Here is a 23,441-nt window from a genome sequence, read left to right on the forward strand (position 1 = left end):
ACACTCTGGTAAGATAAAAGAGATATGGCATGTGAAGTGAAACTATTTCTGGGGGATAAGTAAAATACATGAAAGCATATTAATGAAAACATACAGTGAACTTTGATGAAGTTCTTAAACACAAAGAAACTGTGCACCAATGTCCACTTCAAATGATACTGGATGTTAACGGAAGTTCTCCAGAACTTTGGCATTAGGGATCATTTGCTTTGCTTTGTAATTCTGTTTCAAGTTTTGCATTCTGCTGAATCTCTACCAGTGTCATAACCAGAAGGAAGGATAAGGTGTATCAGGCGATCATGATACATGTACGTGATACATGATACATGATACATCATCATGTAAGGTGATACATCAGGTGTATCCTCTTAACCCTGAATCTCTCTCTTCTGTTTCACTATCGTCTTTTTATAGTCTCATCTTGGGAATAGATACAGACTCATTCCCTTTGTTCAACTGTGTGTATGTAGGAGGTATTTACTTGATGCAAGAAAAAGCCATTCAATTCTCAGTGCCTTTTTAAGCTCTCTGCTCATATTTTGAATGGCTAGCCTGGTTTTTAATGTTCTGCATTTCGTATTTGTCATGCCTTTGCAGTTTAACACAAGAACATTCTCTTTAATCTACTACCTATAGATAGCACTTTGCTTAACTACATAATATATTCTTTCCCCTTGATAAGAAACTATAAGGTGGTACCATTTTCTGATACATATATTTTGTAATTTTCTAAATCTCCAAAACGAGCACTTATTTTATGATCAAAGGGTAAATTTTAAAAGCAAAAGCTGAAATACAAGAAGGCAAAGTATCCTATTTCAAAAAATAATTAGAAGAATCAGATAGTAAAGAAAAACAACGTGGAAGTAAATGATAACTTTTTTGGACTACACCTAGCCTCACATATCTTTAAGTCTCTAGGGCCTTATTAGGCCCTGGTCATATTTAAAAGGATCATGTTTTCCAAGAACACAGAGGTCTCATGACCTTCACCCCATATTTAATTAAGCAATTTTTATGCAGAAAATAGGAGGCATCATCCCTGATTCAGATTGTTCAGGGACTCAGATTTCTTAGCATTTCAGGCAAAATTTTAAAATGGATTTTATCAGCAAGATTCAAACATTAACCACTGTTACTAACAACTTAGACATATATATTTAAAAATAATTGAGTCTAATTATCATCAATTTAGTCCATGAATGACTCTTTATCATGTTACAAGACCCACCATTCTAATTCTGGCTCTATTGCTCTCTCTTGAAATGTTACTTTTCCTCACTTGTAAAAGACCTGCTCTCTCTGACCTCATAGTATCGTTACTGAACATCTATTAGCTACTGCACACCAAAGCACTTGCCATGTTATACCCTAGCATTTCCCGGAGTGTGTCTAGTAGCTACGTTAAGATGGAGGTAAAATTAAGTTGAAAGGCACCAGGTTAAACAAAATTAAATAAGTTTTTTTTAATCCATGAATATGTACCATAAACCTCTACATGAATAATATTAGATGCAGTGTTTACCAAACATGTGATGAGGAAAAGATTCTAGAGCAGCCTATTAGGTAAGTTTTACTATTAGACAAACTCATCTACAAAAAATATGTGGTAGAGTTGAACTCAGAATTATTAGCATTCAAAGCATGTATTGTTTTAAGCATGTATTTAAAACATTTTTCATTATTTAAGCGCCATTGAATGATAATATTATATTACCTTCCAGTGTGTAACATAGTGATCCCCTACTTATTAACATGATGAAATGAACACGATAATAACTAGCTACAATCTGTCACATAAAAAATTGTTAAAATATTAACTGTATTTCCTATGTGATACATTGCATTACCCTAATTTTATAATCAGAAGTCGGTACCTTTTAATGCTCTTCCCCTATTCCACCCATCTCCCAACCTCTCCCTTCTCCCCTCTGGCAACCATCCCCTCTGTTTCCGCTTTGTTTGTTCATTTGTTTTTTAGATTCCACATAGAAGTGAAATTATATGGTATTTGCCTTTTGTCTTGCTCTGACATACTTCACTTAGCATAATATCCTCAAGTTTCCTCCATGTTGCCAAACGACAAGAATTCATTCTTTTTATAGCTAAAATTCCACTGTGTATGTGTGTACATACCACAATTTTATCCATTCACCTAACAGGGAACACTTAGACTGTGTCTATATCTTGGCTGTTGTAAATAATCCTGCAAGAAGTATAGGGGTGCATATGTCATTTCAAATTAGTGTCTTCGTTTTCTTTGGGTAAATACCCGGAAGTGCAATTGCTGGATCACACAGTTCTATTCTGTAGTTGAGAAACATCCCTATCATTTTCCACACTGGTGTCACCATTTTGTGTTCCCATCAACTGTGCGTCAGGGTTACCTTTCCTCCTGCTAACACTGGTTATTTTCTGTCTTTGTGATACCATCCATTCTCACGTGTCTGGGATGATATCTCTTTGTGGTTTTGATGTGCATTTCCCTCATGATTAGTGGCTCTGAGCATCTTTTCATGTACCTGTTGGTCATCTGTATGTCTTCTTTGGAGAACTGTGTCTGTTCAGGTCCTCTGCCCATTTTTTAAATGGTGTATTTTTTGTGATACTGAGCTGTGTGAGTTTTCTATGTATTTGGGATATTAATCCCTTATCAAATATATCATTTGTAAGTATCTTCTCCCATCCAGTAGTTGCAATTTCATTTGTTGATGATTTCCTTTGCTGTGTAAAAGCTTTTTGCTTGATGTAGTCCCGTTTGTTGATTTTTGTCTTTTTTGCTCTTCTCTAAAGAAACAGATCTAAAAAAATATTGCTCAGACCAATGTCCAGTACTATGTTACCTTTTAAGAATTTTATTTTCCAGACTTATATTGAAGTCTTCAATTCCTTTTGAGTTTATTTTTTGTATGGTGTAAGAAAGTGGTCCCATTTCATCCTTGTGCAGCTGTCCAGTTTTCCCAACACCATGAAGAGACCATCTTTTTCGCCATTGTATGTTCTTGCCTCCTTTGTCAAAGATGAACTGACCATATACACATGGGCTTATTTTCAGATTTTCTAATCAGCTCCACTGATTTGTGTGTTTTTGTGCTCATACTACAGTATTTTGATGACAGTTTGAAATCAGGGAGCCTGACACCTCCAGCTTTGTTTTTCTTTCTTAAGATTGCTTTCTTTTGTGGTTCCATACAAATTTTAGATTTCTTTGTTCTACTTCTGAGAAATATGCCCTTCGTATTTTGATAGGGGTTGTACTAAAGCTACAGATTGCTTTGAGTAGTACAGACCTCTTAGTGTTAATTCTTTCTACTCATGATCACGGTGTATCTTTCCATTTGTTTGTGTTTATCTTCATTTCTTCTGTCAACGACTTACAGTTTGCAGAGTACAGAAGAATGTTTATAGAAATATAATAGCATGCACACAGAAAAGTTCCTGTTTCACAAGTTTACAATTAGATGAATTTCACAAACTGATAGCACCTGTGAATATACCACCTAAATGAAGAGACAGATGTCGAGAAGCTGTCTCATGTCCCATTCTAGCTACAACTCACACAGCTCAAAGGGACTACTTTTCTAACATTTAACACACAGATAAGTTCTGCCTGGTTGTGAAGTTAAATACACTTTTTTTGTGCCAGGCTTCTTTCACTTAACATTTCATTTTTGAAATCAGTTCTTTTTGTTCTAAGTAAAAAGCAGCTACATATATTCCACTGTTTATACTATGATTTGTTTAATCATTCTGTTGATAGACATTTGGGTTGTTGCCACTCTGGGACTATTAAGAATAATGCTATTAACATTTTTGTACACTGCATTTGGCAATCATTTCCATGCATTTCTCCTGAATATACATTTATGAAATGAAATTTCAGGATCATGGGTAGGAGTCTGATCAGTTTTACTACATGCTGTCAGCTTTTAAATTGCTTGAACCAATTCCTGTTCTAGTGACTGAAACTCTGCATGGTATCAGTGCTATTGATTTTAATCATTATGGTAAATGTAGTGCAGCACCTTATTGTGTTTTAACTTTCACATACTTAATAAAGTAATAATAAGGTTGAAATCTTTTTCATATGTTTATGCTTCCACACAGTATTATGGTGTCACTGTAGCCATATATGTGTTCATAGGTTTGTGAAAACTCATTCTGTTAAATTGGTCTATTTGTTTATCCTTCGATGAATAAAATGCCATCTTAGTTAATGCAGCTTTAAAGTAAGTTTTGAAATCTGGTGACCTAAAGTTAGAGTTGGCTTTGTACTTCTCTTTCAACACTGTCTTACTGTTCTTATGCATTTGAATTTCCTGTAGATTTCCTAAAGTATAACTTGAAATTTCAAATACCACGTGATAATGCTGATGTATATCTAATAAATCAGTGCCGTAAGTAAAAACTGTCAGTCTGAAGGAGAAAAAAAAATAAGCCTTTTAATAACTAATGTGGCTTTTATGCTTAAAAAATGTAACACTAGATGTTATAAAGCCAAATTCTATTAAAACTTACTTATACAGAGAAATGTCAATCTCGTTATGTAATTAATATGTGGCACAAAAGATCTCATCATCACCCACAATTCCATTTAGAATTTACAACTTCAGAGAAAAGCAGGAAAAAAAAAATCCACTATTTTGGGAAATCACAGAGATCTTCACGGCACAATCCTAAAGTATTTACAAAGTTACTTTACTTTAACATAACATTGAAATAATCCTTCGTGAGTAATTTTAACACAAATTCTTCTGACCACCTAAGATACAGTTGAAATACAACATTTCTGTAACTTAGCAAAACTGAACAAAAATTACAACTCAATTAGCTGATCTTTGTGTATAATAGTTACCTACAAATAAGTCTTTAAAATGTGAGTGGAGGTTCCCTTTGTCATTTTATTCCATACCACTGAAAGAGGTAAATAGCCTCTTTATAATAACACAAATGCTACATGGTAATTTCTCTTTAGAAATGTAGGTTAAAATATGAAGAAATTACCAAAGAAGGATAGTGCTAATTTTTAAGTTATATCTTAAAATTTAAATACATCTATTATAAAGAAAAGCATTTACTATTATCATTCTAATGAGCAATCATTAAAGTTCTGTACCAGTAACCATTTCATTTTGTAAAGCAAAGTTAATCTTCTATTTTGTTTCAGTAATATGAAAACACATTATTATGTAAATCAATTCATTAAAACAAAACTTAACCGTAATTTCCTGTTTCACTGTATGTTGACATTATGCATATAAAAAGGCAGGAAGAGAAATTTTGCTGGAATATGTTAAAATGCAAAACAAGAAAAAAGCTACATACTCATGGGCAACATTCAGCTTCCCCTTTACTCGATGCTATAATAGGCCCTTTCTACACTGCTAAGCAGTTAGCATTTCACATAAACCTACAACTGTAGCCACATCTCTCATGCAATTGTTTCTGTAGTAAGAAACTCCAGAATTCTAAGACCTTTATATTTTTGTGAAATAAAAGGGGGTGAAGAGTTTGGAACAGAATTCATTTTTTTAAATACCTTGGCTATGGTTTCAATTTCATCATTTCTATCATTTTTATTAAGTTGCTGAAAGTTAACGATAAATATGTTAAAAGAGGTACATAAGAAGGAAATGTTTTTCCCTTTCAAAATACAGAAAATTCTTTTAATGTGTTCCTCTGAGCCATCAGAGTTCCTTTTCCTAAGAACCACACCAATCTCTACCTGAAAAACAAATAATTTTCTAAATAAAGAAAATGTGTCTCTAATCTGAACTTTAAATGTTTCTGTCACATTAAGGTCAGTAACTGGTTTATGCTGAATTAACAGTGACATGTTAATCCTATTATTCTTCTGACTAGAGAGAAAAAAAATTAAAAGGAGAATTAAGATAATCCAATTTAAGAAACAAAAATTTCCCAGTATGAAACCTTATAATCATTTAATAAAACATTTATTGAGAACAAGCTAAATGCAAGTTGTAACGATAAAAAATAGCTTAGGAGAAACTCTGTATGTCTAAGGGCTTGACTAAAATGGGATATATGTCAGAGAAAGACAAATATATAATTTTACTCAAATGTAGAATTTAAGAAACAAAACAGTTGAACATGGGGTGGGGGGAAGAGGGAGGCAAACCACAAAATAGGCTCTTAACTACAGAAAACAAACTGAGCGTTGCCGAAGGGGAGGTAGGTGGGGGATTGGCTAGATGGGTGACGGGCATTAAGGAGGGTACTCGTTATCATGGACACTGGATATTGTATGTAAGTGATGAATCACTTTAGTCCTGAAACTAGTATTACACTATATGTTAATTAACTGGAATTTCAATAAAAACTTGAAACATAAAACAATAAAGTAAAAAATAGGATATATGAATCATTAAAAAATTATTATACTAAAAATGCATAGATACATAAGTGGACTAACTACATGTTAATAAATATATAAAGAAAGTAGGGAGCACTTCCAATGTAATTAAGAACTAACACATCTCAGCAGGATGGCAAATCAGGTGAGATTTGATAGATACAGAGAACGCTCCAGGAATGGAAACAGCAAAATAAAGCATATATTTAGGAAACAAGCAACAGTGCAAATATGCGAATACTGAGTTTTTTTGCAAAGCAGAGTTATCAAGGTAAAAAAGCAGAATTATAAGAGTCAGGAAATGGAGAGGCTCTTGAACTGGTAACTCAGTTCCATACACATATTAATATTATACCTATAACAAGTTATGTTTCAGGAATATTCATCTGGTAGCCCTAAATATTCAGCTATGAAGTGTAGTGCCTCACATGCACTGAGTAAGCAACAGGTCATACCCACCGTCATCACCGCTTATTAGCACAAACATTTTAGAAGCTTATTCCAGTAAACTACATGGAATAATGAACTACATGTTTTGTATTAACTGCATACAAACTACAGTAAACTACATGTATTAGAAAAGCAGTAGTTGAAATATTAATAGAGATTACAGTAAGAATGAAGGGTAGCAGAATATGACACTTCAAAATATGCCACTGGTGTCAATGATGAAGTTTTGGGAGCATGGTGGGGTGGTGCAGAGCCGACGGCCAAGAAAGAATTCTGGAAGATGTCTTTGGTGCAAAAAGGTAATTTTATTAAAGCATGGGGGAAGGACTCATGGGCAGGAAGAGCTGTACTCTTCCTGGTTGTACACAACCCTTAGGGTTGTGATGGGTAACTCATTATACACCCTCAGGTTGGTTGGGAGGAGGTCAGGGATAGAGTTATTCTCTAAGAAATTTTGGACGCCAAGTTTCCAGGACCTTGAGGGGCTAGCTGTTGCTAGGGAAACACCATTTATCACCGTTTAATAAAACCTCAGTCATGAGACCCTTCAGATGTATATGGAGGCGGAGCATAAGCCTGGAGTCTGATTGCCAGCATATATCTTGGGGCAGTGAGAAAAATGAAGTAGACTTACAGGATCCTCCAGGTTGGGACAATGTTAAACTAAGGTTCTCTTTTGCCACTGACAAAGTGTCATCATCGAGGTAGCTAGCTCCTAGAGGGAGGTCACTCTGCCAGTTTCAAGGACTTCTCAATGGGCTACAGGTAGTAAGGGAATTTAGTTTTTCATTTGCCTTAGTCTCTCGCATTATCATGGCCAAGCACTTAAACCCCGTTCTTTTGTTCTTGGGTAGCCAGGGGTGTCCTAGGAATATCACACATATTCCACCTGGGGATGAGGCAGTGTGTCAGCCCATATTTTGCCCTCAGCTTGCCCCATACTCCCCCATCATAAGGATTATTTTGAGCTGAAGGCAACCAACAAGCAGATACAACAAAAGCATTCTGCCCTCCCCAATCTGGCTAAAAGCAGCATATACATCTACAAAGGTGTCCCTCCTCCCCCCTTACCAGGAAGGACAAAGGTAAATTTCTGAAGACAACTTTAGACCCTTATGAATGGAAGGAAGGCACCTGTGACTTAAATCTGTGTAATACATCTTACTTTTCCTGGTCACCTGCACAAAAGTGGCCTCCCCTCCACACATTTCTGTCTCTCTTTAACTAACGATGGTATTTGAGCATGTACATTAAGTTATCTCTGTGTATTTACAAATTTTTCCAAGTACCTCCTATGTATGCAGGCAGTATACATGTTAATAAACGTGATTTTCTCTTATAATTCTGTATTTTATTATAGGGATCCTAGCTAAAACCTCTGAAGAGTAGAGAAGTTACCACATTTCATAGGAATGTTGATTAATTTTCCATATACTTGAACAAATCGAACAATATAAAAAGCAATGCTTAACGGTTTCAACCTAAGGAATATTCTTTTAAAAGAATGTTAAAAGACAGTAATGATAAACTTAGAAGATTTCCTAAATTTACATGTTTAGGTATCATGAACATAACAGTGAGCAAATCTTTGTGTCAGGACGTTCTTTATGTAATACGAAAATATCAGTGACAAAAACCGATAGAAAGTCATGCTGTCAGGTGCTTATATCTTAATGGTATCATGACAAAAGTCAGACACGCACAAAAATAATACAAAATAAGTAGATAACACAGCATGTTAGAAGATGATAAAGTGCTATGAAGAAAAAATAAAACAGAAAAGGGAGATAGTGCGGGCACTGGGGAGAAAGAGAGGAAAGGACTACACTTTCCAACAGGATGGTCAGAAAGACTTGCTTGAAAAATATTTCCAATTATTTTTCTTTAAAATAATTCAATTTGAATATTAAAAAACATTCAATTCTTCTAAGTAGTGACAGATTTCAAAAACATACACATAGCAAAACCCATGTCTAAATGACGATGGCAGCTGAGCATCCAAAGAAACTAACTCTGACTCCGTATCATTGCCATCTTTAGGAGAAATCTAAGTACGTTCACAAAAATATGAGGCCAAATTGATTATTATGTAGTATCTACTCTGGCAATTAGCAACTAGTCCTTAAAACCTGACTGGGCAGTCAAGGAACAGGCAATTGAATAAAGTGAATTATATCCTTGTATTATAGAGTTACACAAAGAAATTTAAAGAAAGTCACAATGTAGGAAGAAGAAATAAGTAACTTGTTGGCTTTAATATTAAACATATTTCAAGTATTGTGAGCAGTGAAGAATAAATCTCATAAGGTTATGTTATAATCTATACTTATAGAGAATTTATAACTATATTGCCATATGAAAATTTTATTCAGAACCACAATTTTAGAAATTAAGAATTTATTATCCTAGGTGATTGCAGTAACATGGTTATGATTTTCAAAGCCTTATCTTTTAGGGATGCTTACTATAGTATTTCTGTATGAAATGAACTGACATTGAGCACTTCTTTCAAAAGAATCCAACAGCAGGTAAAGAGAATGGAGCGGGGGACTAGATGAAACAAGGATTGGTTATGAGCTAGTAACTGTTTGGCCATGGGTATATGAGGGTTGTCAGGACATTATTTTCTCAGAATCTGTATGTTTTCCAAATGAAAAAGTTACAGAAAAAACTACATTTTTAAACAGTTAATCATCACCAACCTAATAAATACTAAGCCCCAAAGATAGTTGATCTATTACAATATATCCCATTCACCAAAAAAAAAAAAAACAAAAAAAAAACCCGAAATAATCCTCCTGAAAACAATACCCTAAAAAAGGAAAGCAACAAAATAAGTAAATTCAGTAGTAGTTACTAATGTTAACTTTGCTACTGATTTCATTAATGTCACTTTTAATTTTGTAGCAAACAATTGTTAGCATTCTAATACAAGGACTACCAGAGTTCATAATGATGTTTTAATTACTCTCTTCTGAACTAAATTAAATTTACCACTGATAGGACAGTGACTACAAACTGTTCCTATTTCCTCTGCTGGCATTACATATTATTACCGGAGCAATACGTAAAGTTGAAAAAGTAGGTTATGAATGTCTATTCGATATGGTAGGAACATTAATTTTTTTTTTCTTTTTTAAGTTTATTCACTTTGTGAGAGAGAGAGAGAGAGAGAGAGAGAGAGCAGGAGTAGGAGAGGGGCAGAGAGAATCCCAAGCAGGCTCTGCAACATCAGCACAGAGCCTGATGTGGGGCTTGAACTCACAAAACCGTTAGGTCATGACCTGAGCTGAAACTGAGTCGGATGCTTAACTAACTGAACCACCCAGGTGGCCCAGTACATTAATTTTCTTAAACAGCAAAGCAGTCCTCATCCCAAAAACAATATATTGTATATATGTGTATGTATATAGCAGAGGTAGTATTAGAAGAGAAAGAACAAACTTATAATTTACAAATAAAATCCTTTCTCACTAAATAGTAAACATAATTTCTGATTCCTATATAAACAAGATTAAAGTGCAAAATGTGGATGCTTAGAACACACACTTACCACTTGTCCATTGTGTGGGTTCTTATGAGCATACGGAGGTCCACGGATATGATTCCACATCTGGCCAGAAGTCATAGCAAAGACTATACACTGAAAAACAGTGTATATGTGAGTTAAAGAATATCAGAATACTGAATTTTAAAAATATAATGGTCATGAAACTAAATTTAAAAAATCATGTATCAGTTCACCCATTGGCATGATTTTCACTTACTAACTGTGGGACTTTGGGTAAGTTATTTGTTTTCTGGCTTCTCATATTTATCTATAAAATAGGCATAAAAATCATGCTAAAAATGTTAATAATTAAATTCAATAACATATATAAGGCATCTGGCATAGTGGCAATCTGATATGTCCTAACCAAAGACAGTCCAAAGCATAGGTTATTTACCACCTAGATTCATAGTTGAAGGCAATTATATATATTATAAAATAGTGAAGATGAAGAATGTTTTTAACCCATTTAAATATACAGACCTCAACTCAGAGAAGAAGGCAGTGGAGGAGGATGACTCTAGGCTCTTCTCGTCCCATGAACATGACTAGATTAACTATCAGAGCATCCTGAATACCCCAAAAATTGACCTGAAGACTGACAGAACTCCACAACTAAAGGGAGAGAAGAGGTCATACTGAAGGAAAGAGTGAGAGAGAGAGAGAGAGAGAGAGAGAGATGGAGGAAGAAAGGGAGGGAGGGAGGGAAAGCAAGCGTGAAAAGGGGAAATGGTTTTCCAAAGTCATTAGCTTAGAAACAAGAGGGACTGAATTTCCTGAGTTCTTGCAACAGTGAGACCTAAAGCCTAGAGCTGTAAAGGTCAGAGGACTTGGCTGAGATAGAGTTCTCCCGTTCCTGGAGAGAAGGCAGGCAAACAACCTGGCTGGAGCCATTTTCCTCCATCACCACTCAGCATAAACACACACCACCTGCTGGAAGCAGCGCAGCTCTGATACTGACTGCTTACCTTGCTTACACCAAACCCCAAACCCCTGCGTCTGGTGGGACTGCCTTTCTCGGTCAAGCTTGCCTCAGTTCCAACGGAGCGGGCCCCCTCCCCCAGACCAGCACAAATCCCTGCTCACGCCACGTCCCCCAAACAGAGTTCTGCAGGGCTTCAGTTCTGGTAGGGTGGCATCCGGTCTCATTTCACCAGAGTTAAAACTTGCCACATCTAGGCCAAGGACCAACCACTGCCCACAGCAGGCGAGGAGAGCCCCTGCAGATGACCAGCCTGAAGGCTAGAGCAGCCACAATACAACAGCAGAGTGCACGCACCACACACCAGAGACACTCCTTAAAGTGCTACATGATCTCCTCTTCATAAGGCCATTATGGTGAACAGCAGAAAACATAACGGGCTTTTCTAATACACAGATGAAGGCAGAGACTTAGACCAAAGTGCCAAGACAGAGGAATTTATCCCAAAGGAAAGGACAAGATAAGGCGACAGCCAGAGAGCTAAGCAAAACAGATATAAGTAATGTGCCTGATGGAGAATTTAAAGCAACTCACTGGGCTTAAGAAAAGAATAAAAGGTATCAGGGAGACCCTTACCATAGAGATAAAAGAGTTAAAAAAAGAATCCCTGAGAGATGAAAAATGTGATGACCAAGATTGGAAACAGGCTTGATGCAATGAACAGCAGGCTGGAAGAAGTGGAGGAACAAATTAGTGAACTAGAAGATAAAATGATGGAAAATAAGGGTGAACAAAAGAGAGAGAGAAGAAGAATTATGGAACATGAGAACAGACTTAGGGAACTCAGTGACTCCATCAAATGTAATAACATTCATATTATAGGAGTCCCAGAAGAAGAGAGAGAAAGGGGGCCAGAAAATTTATTTCAAGAAATAATAGCAGAAAACTTCCCTAATCTGGAGAATGAAACAGACATCCAGATTCAGGAGGCACAGAGAACTCCAATCAAACTCAATAAATGGAGGCCAATACCAAGACATATTGTAATTAAATTTGCAAAATATACTGGTATAGAAAAAGTCTTAAAACAAACAAGACAAAAGAAGTCCTTAACTTACAAGGTAAGACTGCTGAAGATTTCTCAACAGAAATTTGGCATGCCAGAAGGAAGTGGCATGGTATATATACTCAAAGTGCTGAGTGGGAAAAATCTACGGCCAAGTATACTCTATTCAGCAAGGCTGTCATTAAGTTTAGGAGAGAGAAAGAGTTTCACAGACAAAAACTAAAGGAGTTCATGATCACTAAATCAGCCCTGCAAGTAATATTAAAGGGGACTCAGAGTGGAAAGGAAAGACCAAAAGTGACAGAAACAAGAGAGGGTCACAGAAATCTCCAGAAACAACAAGACAAGTATTAAGATGGCAATAAACACTTATCATTACTTTGAATGTAAATGGACTAAACACTCCAATCAAAACATATAAGGTGTCACTATGGGTTAAAAAAAAAACACTATAGATACACATATAGATCCATCTATATGCTACCTACAAGAGAATCATTTTAGACCTAAAGACACCTACAGACTGAAAGTGAGGGTATGGAGAAACATTTATCACACAAATGGAGGTCAAAATAAAACTAGAGTAGCAATACTTTTATCAGATAAGCTATACTTTGAAACAAAGACTGTACTAAGAGACAAAGGGCACTATATCACAATAAAGGGGACAATCCAACAAGAAGATATAATAATTGTAAATACTTACGTGTTCAGCATGGGAGCACCCATATATATAAAACAGTAACAAACATAAAAGGAAGTAATCGATAGTAAGGCAATAAAAGTAGGGGAGTTTAACACACCATTTAAATTAATACATCATCTAAACAGAAAATACACAAGGAACCAATGGCTTTGAATGACACACTGGACTAGATGGACATAACAGATATATTCATAACATTCCATCCTAAAACAGCAGAATACACATTCAAGTACAAATGGGACATTCACCAGAGTAGATCACAGATTAGGTCACAAATCAGGCTTCCATAAATACAAAAACCTGAAATCATACCATGCAACTTTTCTGACCACAACGCTATGAAATCAGAAGTTAACCAAAAGAAAATATCTGAAAAGACCACAAATATATAGAAGTTAAAAAACAGGCTACTAAACAATGAATGGTCAACTAGGAAATCAGAGAAGAAATTTTTTAAAAATACAAGGAAACAAATGAAAGGGGGGGGGGGAACCCACAAAAGTCCAAAACCTTTGAGATATAACAAAGTGGCCCTAAGAGGCAAATATATAGCAATACAGGCCTACCCTAAGAAGCAAGAAAAATCTCAAAGAACCTAACCTTATACCTACAGGAGTTAGGAAAAAAATATAATAAAAGAAGCCTAAAGCCAGCGAAAGGAAGGAAATAATAAAGATCAGAGCAGAAATAATTATCTAGAAACTAAAAACAAACAAAACAAAAAAAACAATAGAACAGGTCAATGAAACCAGGAGTTGGTTCTTTGAAAAAAAAAAAAATCAATAAAACTGGTAAACCTCCAGCCAGACTTACCAAAGAGAGAAAGGAACCAAATAAATAAAATCATAAATGAGAGAGGAGAAATAACAACCAACACCATATAAGAGTATTATGAAAAACTATATGCCAACAAATTGGACAACATGGAAGAAATGGGTAAGTTCCTAGAAACATAAATGACCAAAACAAACAAGAATAAAGAGAAAATTGGAACAGATCAATAACTTGCAAAGAAACTGAATCAGTAATCAAAAAATTCCCAACAAACTAATGACCGGGACCAGATGGCTTCTCAGGTGAATTCCACCATACATTTAAAGAAGAATTAATATCATTCTTCTCAAACTATTCCAAAAAAATAGAAAAGAAAGGATACCTTTCAAAGTCATTCTATGAGCCTAACGTTACCCTGATACCAAAAGCAGATAAAGACTACAATAAAAAAGGGAACTACAGACCAATAACTCTGATGAACAGAAACACATCAATTTTTAATAAATGATAGCCAAGAGAATCCAGCAATACTTAAAAGCTCATTTATTCTCAAATCAATCAACATTAATAAAAGAAATAAGAACCATATGATCATTTAGATACACAAAAAGCATTTGACAAAGTACAAATCGATTCATAATAAAAACTCTCAACAAAGTAGGTTTAGCAAGAACATACGTCAACATAATAGAGTCCATATGTGAAAAACCTGCAGCTAATATTAATTTTCAATGAGGAGAAACTGAGAGCTTTTCCTCTAAGGTCAGGAACACAACAGGGATGTCCACTCTCACCACTGTTATTTAACATAGTACTGGAATTCCTACCTACAACAATTAGACAACAAAAATAAATAAAAGGCACCCAAACTGGCAAAGAAGAGGTCAAACATTCATTATTTGCAGATGACATGATACTGTACGTAGAAAACCCAAAAGATTCAACCAAAAAAAATCGCTAGAACTGATACACAAATTTGCAGAATACAAAATCAACATACAGAAACCTGGCACATTTCTATACACCAATAATGAAGCAGCAGAAAGACATTTACAACTGCACCAAATAAGATAGAAGATAACTAGGAATAAATCTAATCAAAGAGGTGAAAGACCTGTAGCCTCTGAAAACTATGAAACACTCTTAAAAGACATCAAAGGTGAAATAAAGAAACAGACATTTCATGCTCATGGATTGGATTGGAAGAACAAATATCGTTAAAGTGTCTATATTATCTCTATTATCCACAGCAATCTACACATTTAACACAATCCCTGTCAAAATACCACCAGCACTTTTCACAGAGCTAAAACAAACAATCCTAAATGTGTATGGAATCACAAAATACCCCAGATAGCCAAAGCAACTTGAAAAAGAAAAGTAAAGCTGGGGGCACCACAATTCCAGACTTCAATTTATAGTGCAAAGCTGTAGTGATCAAAACAGTATGGTACTGATCAACAGAACAAAATAGAAAACCCAGAAATGAACCCACAACTGTATGGTCAATTAATCTTTAACAAACCAGGAAAAAATATTCAACAAATGATGTCGGAAAAGCTGGACAGCAACATACCAAAGATTCAAAGTGGACCACTTTCTTACAACATACACAAAAATAAATTCAAAATGGATTGAAGACCTAAATGTGAGACAGGAAACCATCAAAATTCCAGTGGCGAACATAGGCAGCAACCTCTTTGACAGCGGCCACAGCAACTTCTTGCTAGATACTTCTGAGGTAAGGGAAACAAAAGCAAAAATAAACTATTGGGACTTCATCAAAATAATAAGCTTTTGCACAGCGAAGGAAACAATCAACAAACCTAAAGTAAAGGCAACTATGGAATTGGAGAAGATATTTGCAAATGACACATCTGATAAAGGGTTGGAATCCAAAATATATAAAGAACTTATCAAATGCAACACCCCCCAAATGAATAATTAAAACATGGGCAGAGGATTTGAATAGACATTTTTCTCAAGAAGACATACAGATGGCCAACAGACATAAGAAAAGATGTCCAGCATCACTGATCATCAGGGAAATACAAATCAAAACTACGAGTATCACCTCACACCTGTCAGAATGGCTAAAATCAACATCATCAGAAACAATAGGTATCAGCGAAGATGTGGAGAAAAGGGAACCTTGTGCACTGTTGCTGGGAATGTAAACTGGTGCAGCCACTCTGGAAAACAGTATGGCAGTATAGAGGTTCCTCCAATTTAGAGAGAACTACCCTACAATCCAGCAATTGCACTACCAGGTATTCACCCAAAGAATACAAAAATACTAATTCAAAGGGATATATGCACCCCAATGTTTATAGTAGCATTATCTACAATAGTCAATTAATGGAAACAGCCCAAGTGTCCATCAACTGATGAATGGATAAAATGGTCTAATTTCTGTTTTAATACTGTCAAATTTATTAGTAAAGTGTAATCGCCTTAATCCAATCAGGGAATGTAATGACTGAGTCACGGGTAATGGCCCTGATAAAGTGCCATCTCTCTTGACTGAACTCAGACAGGATTTTCAAAGACAGGTGGCTCCCACATCCGTTTTAAACACAAGACTGAAAAATACTCTGCTTTTGAGACTTGATGCTCAGGGCTTTCAGCCACTCTCCATCAGCAAACAACCGGAGTGTGCTTGAGAATAATGAAATTTGTACCAAAAGATGTGCTTATTTTTCTGTTTCTCTACAGTACCCCTTCGCTGGGACCTGGACTGGATTTTCAATTCTTGCCCAAATCAGCAATTGGCTCCAGTATAAAAGCAGCTGCAGAAGCCAAATGAATTCTACTAGGCCTCATTTTTAAAAAGTATAATTGACATACAATTCCTATTAATTTCAAGTGTACATCAGAGTAATACAATATTTGTATACATTACGAAGTGATCCTAACAAAATCTAGTTAACATCGGTCAAGATACAAAGTCATTACAATTTTGCTTACTGTATTCCCCATGCTGTCCACTACATCCTCACGACTAACTCAATAACTGGATGTTTTGACCTCTTAATCCCCCTGATTTAGTATGCATGTCACCCAGCATCTCCCTCTGGGAACCGGTTTGTTTCCTGTATCTGCCAGTCTGTATCTGTTTTGCCTGTTGATTTGTTTCGGTTTTTAGATTCCACATATAAGCAAAATCATATGGTACTTTTCTCTCTGACTTATTCAGCATAATAGCCTCTAGGCCCATCCATTTTGTCACAAATGGTGCGATTTCATTCTTTTTATGACTAAGTAATATTCCCTTGAATATATACACCACTTCTTTTTTATCCACATATCTATTAATGGGCATTTAGGTTACTTCCATATCTTTGCTATTTTAAAGAACGTTGTGATAACAAAGGGATGCATATGCTGAGTAATACTCCAGTATTTATATATACATTCCATTACATATATGTTTACATACACATAAAATGTATACATCCATATTATATATATATTATATATATATACACATATTATATATGCATAATAAACATACATTCCAATATATACACACACACATCTTCCTCATCCATTCATCTGTTTAGGCTGCTTAAATATCTTGGCTATTGTAAATAATGCCACAATGCACATATAAGTGTATATAGATCTTTGCAAGTTAGTGTTTTCTTTCTCACTGGATAAATACTCAGAAGTGTGATTGCTGAATCATCTGGTATTTCTATATTTAAGTTTCGGAGGAACATCCATATTGTTTTCCATACAGACCATACCAATTTGCATTCCCACCAGCACTATATGAGGGTTTCCTTTTCTTCGTGTCCTCATCAACACTTGTTACTTTTTGTCTTTTTGATAATAGCCAATCTGACAGGTGTGAGCTGATAGCTCATTATGGTTCTGATTTGCATTTCTTCGATTAGTGATGTTGAACATTGTTGAATGTGCTGTTGACAATCTGTATCTTTTAATTTATTGTAGTTCACAATCTATCTTCTTTGTAAAAATGTCTATTCAAGTCCTCCACCCATTTTTTAATTGGATTGTTTTCTTGATACTAACTTGGGTAAGATCATCATATATTTAGGATATTAAGCCCTTATCAGGTAAATGATTAGCAAATAACTTCTCCCATTCAGTAGGTTGCCTTCTTATTTTGCTACTAGTTTCCTTTGCTGTGCAGAAAAAAGGCTGAAATCCCATTTGTTTATTTTAATTTAATTTTAATTGTTTATTTTGCTTCCCTTGCTTGAAAAGACAGATCCAAAAAATTTGCTCAGACTGATGTCCAACACCTTACTGCCTATGATTTCTTCTATGAGTTTTATGGTTTCAGATCTTACATTGAAGTTTTCAATCCATTTTGAGTTTATTTTTGTGTATGGTGTAAGAATGTCTTCCAGTTTCATTCTTTTGTGTATAGCGGCCCAGTTTTCCCAGACCACTTGCTGAAGAGGCTGTCTTTTCCCCACTGTACATTCTTGCCTCCTTCATACATAGATTAATTGACCATTTATGTGTGGATTATTTACTGGGCTCTGTGTTCTATTCCACTGGTTTAGGCACCTGTTTTTATGCCAATATCTTGGTTATTCATGGTCTTTTGTGATTCAATAGAAATTTTAGGATGCTTTGTTCTAGTTCTGTGAAAAATGCCATTGGTATTTTCATAGGAATTGCACTGTGTAGACTGCTTTGGGTAAGTATGGGCATCTTAGAAAAATTAATTCTTCTATTCAATAAGCACAGAATATTTTTACATTTATTTGTGTCTTCCACAATTCCTTCATCAATGTCTTAAATAGTTCTCAGAATTACCATGTTGGTTAATTTTTATCCTAGGTATTTTATTCTCTCTAATGCAATTATAAATCGGATTTTTTTTCTTAATTTCTATTTCTGTAGCTCATTATTAGTGTATGGAAATATGACAATTTCTGTACACTAACTTTATCCTAGGACTTTATTGAATTCATTCATTAGTTCTAATAGTTTTTTGGTGGATGCTTTAAGATTTTCTGCATACAGTATTGTATCAACTCAAATGATAGTTTTATTTCTTCTTTACTTTTATTTATCTTGGCTAATTGCCGTGGCTAGCATTTCCAATACTTCATTGAATGAAAGTGGCAAGAGTGGCATCTCTGTCTTCTTTGTCATCTTTGAGGAAAAATCTTTCATGTTTTTACTACTAAGTATGATGTTAGCTGTGGGTTTGTCATATATAGACTTTATTATGTTGAAATATGTTCCCTTTAAACTAACTTTGCTGAGTTTTTATCATGAAAGAATGTTGTCCTTTAAAGTGCTTTTTCTGCATCTATTGAGATGACCACATGGGCTTCACCCTTTCTCTTGTGAATGTGTTATAAATATCACATTAACTGTTTTGCATATGTTGACCATCCTTGCTTCCCTGCATAACTCACACTTACAACTGTGATGTATAACACTTTTAAATGTATTGTTGAACTTGGTTTGCTAATTTTCATTGAGGATTTTTGCATTTATATTCATGAGAGACGACCTATAGTTTCCTTTTTTTTTGTAGTGTCTTTGTCTGGTTTCAGTATCGTGGTAATGCTGCCCTCACAGAATCAATTTGGAGGCTTTCCTTGCTCTTCAATTTTTTGGAATAATTTGAGAAGCACAGGTCCTAACTCTTCTTTAAATATTTGGGTAGAATTCACCTGTGAAACCATCTGGTCCTCGAGTTTTGTTTTTTGAGAGTTTTAAAATTACTACTTCAATTTCATTACTTGTAATCCATCTATTCAGATTTTCTATTTCTTCACGATTCAGTCTTCAAAGACTGATGGAATTTCTAGGAATTTATCCATTTCTTATAAATCGTTCAGTTTATTAGCATATGATTGTGTGTAGTAATCTCTTATGATCATTTGTACTTCTGTGGTGTCAGTTACAACTTCTCTTTTATTTCTGATTTATTTGGTCAATCTCTTTTTCTTTGAGTCTAAATAAAGGTTTATCAATTTTGTTGATCTTCTCAAAGACCCTTTTAGTTTTTTTTTTATTTTATTTTTATGTTTTATTTATTTTAGAGAGAGCAAGCCGGGGAGGGGCAGGAGAGAGAGATGGAGAGAATCCCAAGCAGGTTCCGCACTGTCAGTGGAGTCAAACACGGGGCTCAAACTTATCAAACAGTGAGATCACGACCTGAGCTGAAACCAAGAGTTGATGTTCAACCAACTGAACCACCCAGTTGCCCCTAGTTTTATTTACTTTTTAGTGTCATTGATCTTTTCTGTAGTTTTAAAATCTTTATTTCATTTAATCCACTCTGATCATCATTTCCTTCCTTCCACTAACATTGTGCTTTGTTTGCTCGTCTTTTTCAGTTCTTTTAGGTTTAAAGTTAAGAATGTTTCAGATTTTTCTTGTTTCTTAAATAGGCCTGTGGTGGCATGAATTTCCCTCTTACAGTGGCTTTTGGTGCTTCCGGTAGGTTTTGAAAAGCTTTGTTTCCATTTGTCTCATGGTGTGATTTTATTTCCTCTTTGATTTCTTCATCATTTAGTGTCCATGTGTTGTGTTTTCTTCAGTTTTCTTCTTGTAACTAATTTCGAGACATCCCATTGTGGTCAAAAATAATACCTGATGATTTCATTTTTTGAATTTTATACTTCTTTTGTGGCCTAATGTGATCTGGAGACTGTTCTGTATGTACTTGAAAAGAACACGTATTCTCTAGTTTTTAGATGAAATATTCTGTACATGTCTATTAAGCCCTTCTGGTCTGTCAATCAAGGCCAAAGTTTCCTTATTGATTTTCTATCAAGATGACCTATCCATTGATATAGGTGGGGCATTAAAGTCCCTTAGTATCATATTACTGTCAATTTCTGTTATGTCTGATAATATTTGCATTATACATTTCAGTGACTCTATGCTGAATATATATTTACAGTTGTTATATCCTCTTCTTGAAGTGACCCCTTTATCATTATGTAATGCCCTTGTCTTCTTTTACAGTCTTTTTTACAGTCTTTGTTTTAAAGTATATTTTGTCTGATATGAGTATTGTTACACTAGCTTTCTCTTTATTCCTATAGCATATCTTTTTCTAATCCTTCATTTTCATTCTGTGTCTTTAGATCTGAAGTGAGTCTCCTGTAGGCAGCATATAAATGGGTCTTGGTTTTTTGTTTGTCTGGCTTTTTTTTTTATCCATTCTGTTATCCTATGTCTTTTGATTAGAGTAGTCTATTTACATTTAAAGTAATTATTGATAGGTGTGTTCTTATTGCCATTTTGTTAATAGTGTTGTGGTTGTTTCTGTAGTTCTCTGTTTCTTCTCTTGGTCACTTCCTTTATCAACTGATAAGTTTCCTTCAGTGTTATGCGTTGGTTCTTTTTATTTTAGTGTATCTGTTGTAGGTTTTTGGTTACCATGAGTTTCATATACATTGAGATTATATATACACACCAGTCTATTTTAAGCTGATAATTTCTTTACTCCCCTCTTCTCCATGTTTTGTTTTTGTCATCTTGACATTTTTATTTTGTGTGTCCCTTAACTAGTTGTTGTAGTTGTAATAGATTTTACTATTTTTATCTTTTAACCTTCAACTAACTTTTTAAGTGGTTCATTTATTGTCTTGACTGTATATTTGCCTGTAGAAGTGACATTTTTCTTTCATAATATGCTCTTATTTCTGGTTATGGCCTTTTCTTTTCCACTTAAAGAAACCCTTCAACATTTTTCACATGGCTTGTTTAGTGGTGATGAGCTCCTTTAGCCTTTTCTTATCTAGGAAGCTCTTTTTTAATTTTTTTTTTAATATTTATTTTTGAGAGAGAGAGACAGAGCATGAGAAGGGGAGGGGCAGAGAGAGGGAGACACAGAATCCGAATCAGGCTCCAGGCTCTGAGCTGTCAGCACAGAGCCCAACGCAGGGCTCAAACTCACAAACCCTGAGACCATGACCCTAGGAAGTGCTTTATCTCTTCCAATTCTGAATGACAACCATGCTGGGTAGAGTAAGTTTTTCCCTTTCAGCACTTTAAATATATCCTGCCACTCCCCCTTCTGGCCTCTAATCTGCGTTTTATTCCCTCTAGTGTATTTTTCATTTCAGCTACTGTTTTCTTCAGTTCTGACTGGTTCTTTTTTATATTTCTCTTTGTTGAAGTTCTAAGTTCACTCCCTCTTCTTTGATGCGCATCTTTACGAGTATTACTTTAAACTCTTTATCAGATGGATTGTACATCTCCATTTTGTTTTAGTTCTTTTTCTGAGGTTTTACCTTGTTCTTTTGTTTAAAACATACTCCTCTCACTTTGCTTGACTTTGTATCTATTTTTATGAATTATGCACAGCTATCTCTCTGAATTTTGAAGGAGGGTCTCCTGTAGGAACTTTGTAGACTGCACGTGCCTGATGGCTTTGACTGGCCAGCAGGAACAGGTGCAGACGGGGACTCTTGGGCTTCCCTCTGCACTGAAGCCCCCCTGGAGGGACAGCCTGAGCTGGAATGGGCATGTGCCAGGTGAAGTCCATAGGGTGCTTGGTGCCACGGCTGCCCTGGCAGGATGACTGGTCCAAGGTTCCTTCCCTATCAAAGTCTGAGACCCTTTAGTTCTCATTACCTAAGTAGCTCTCCATGAATCAAAGAGATGATTCGTTTATTTTAGTTAGCTTTATAAATTATTTTAAATAGAAGCACTGGCCTGCAGTAAGCTACTTTTGTCACCCAAAAGCAAAAGTCAAATTTTGATTTACTTGGCATATAAATATCCTGTGGTGTTGCTGGAAGTATGGCCAGACTCGCAAAAGATGAGTCCGCAAACAAAGTTCAGTTAAGTGAAGATCCTCATGCTCAAGTCAGAATGAGGCCCCGACTCCAGAATGAAGCTTCTTTTTATTAGGATAATTGCGAAAGACTACGTGCATAAAGTCAGCTAAGCAAGTGTGTTAATGAGTCTAATGGTTTAGCTTTTCAAGGTTGAATTTTGAGTCAATGGTTTCTATAACAGTAGGAAGGGTCAGATGCGAAGGAGGATCCAGCCCTGGACAAATGTTAATGGCTCTAGGTGTTCCTCGTTCAGCTGTGTAAACATGTCCTAAGGCCTTGCACCTTCTCCAGCCCTTTCCTTTTGAAGTCTTTTCCTTTGATGCTTCTCTCCTGCATCTCCCACACTATGGTTTGTTTTCCTTTGGCTTATAATACTCACACACACTCACCCACAATACTCACAACTGTCAGAGAGGATCCTTTTGTAACACGTAAGAATATTTAATACCCCATGGAAATATAAACAGTTACCTGAGAAGGCAGATTTGACCAACTTACTAAATTGAAAGCCATCTAATTTCATATTCAGCAATAGATGAATAGTCTATAGACCCATGTTTTGGTTGGTGCTTCACCTAACAAGCCAGACTAACTGTTAGTATCAAAAGTTTTCGTCTTCTGTAGTTCTTTAACATCAAAACAGCTATGAAACACAGTAACAAACTGGAGTGATCAGACACTGAAATGGAAGGAAAAAACTGAATGCAAGTATAATATAGTAAAATAAAGTATAATCAACAGTACATTCAGGTGTCCAAACTTTCATATAATATCGGAAGGTTTGTTTTTTTTGTTTTGTTTTGTTTTT

General features: G+C 35.4%; 1 protein-coding gene across 5 annotated transcripts in view; it reads right to left on the reverse strand.

Moving 5' to 3' along the window:
* TUSC3 (tumor suppressor candidate 3) overlaps positions 1-23,441 on the reverse strand; it is a 275,406-nt gene that overhangs the window by 78,929 nt on the left and 173,036 nt on the right. For 4 of the 5 annotated variants that reach the window (XM_043560296.1, XM_043560263.1, XM_043560270.1 and 1 more), the window contains exon 6: positions 10,377-10,466. The exons of the other annotated variant lie outside the window; for it this stretch is intronic. In XM_043560296.1, the coding sequence (XP_043416231.1) occupies positions 10,377-10,466 (90 nt within the window). The remainder of the gene's footprint in view (positions 1-10,376; positions 10,467-23,441) is intronic. 5 annotated transcript variants of the gene reach the window in all.

This window comes from Prionailurus bengalensis, chromosome B1 (genome assembly GCF_016509475.1).
Source record: "Prionailurus bengalensis isolate Pbe53 chromosome B1, Fcat_Pben_1.1_paternal_pri, whole genome shotgun sequence".
In the NCBI taxonomy this organism is placed as follows: domain Eukaryota; kingdom Metazoa; phylum Chordata; class Mammalia; order Carnivora; family Felidae; genus Prionailurus; species Prionailurus bengalensis.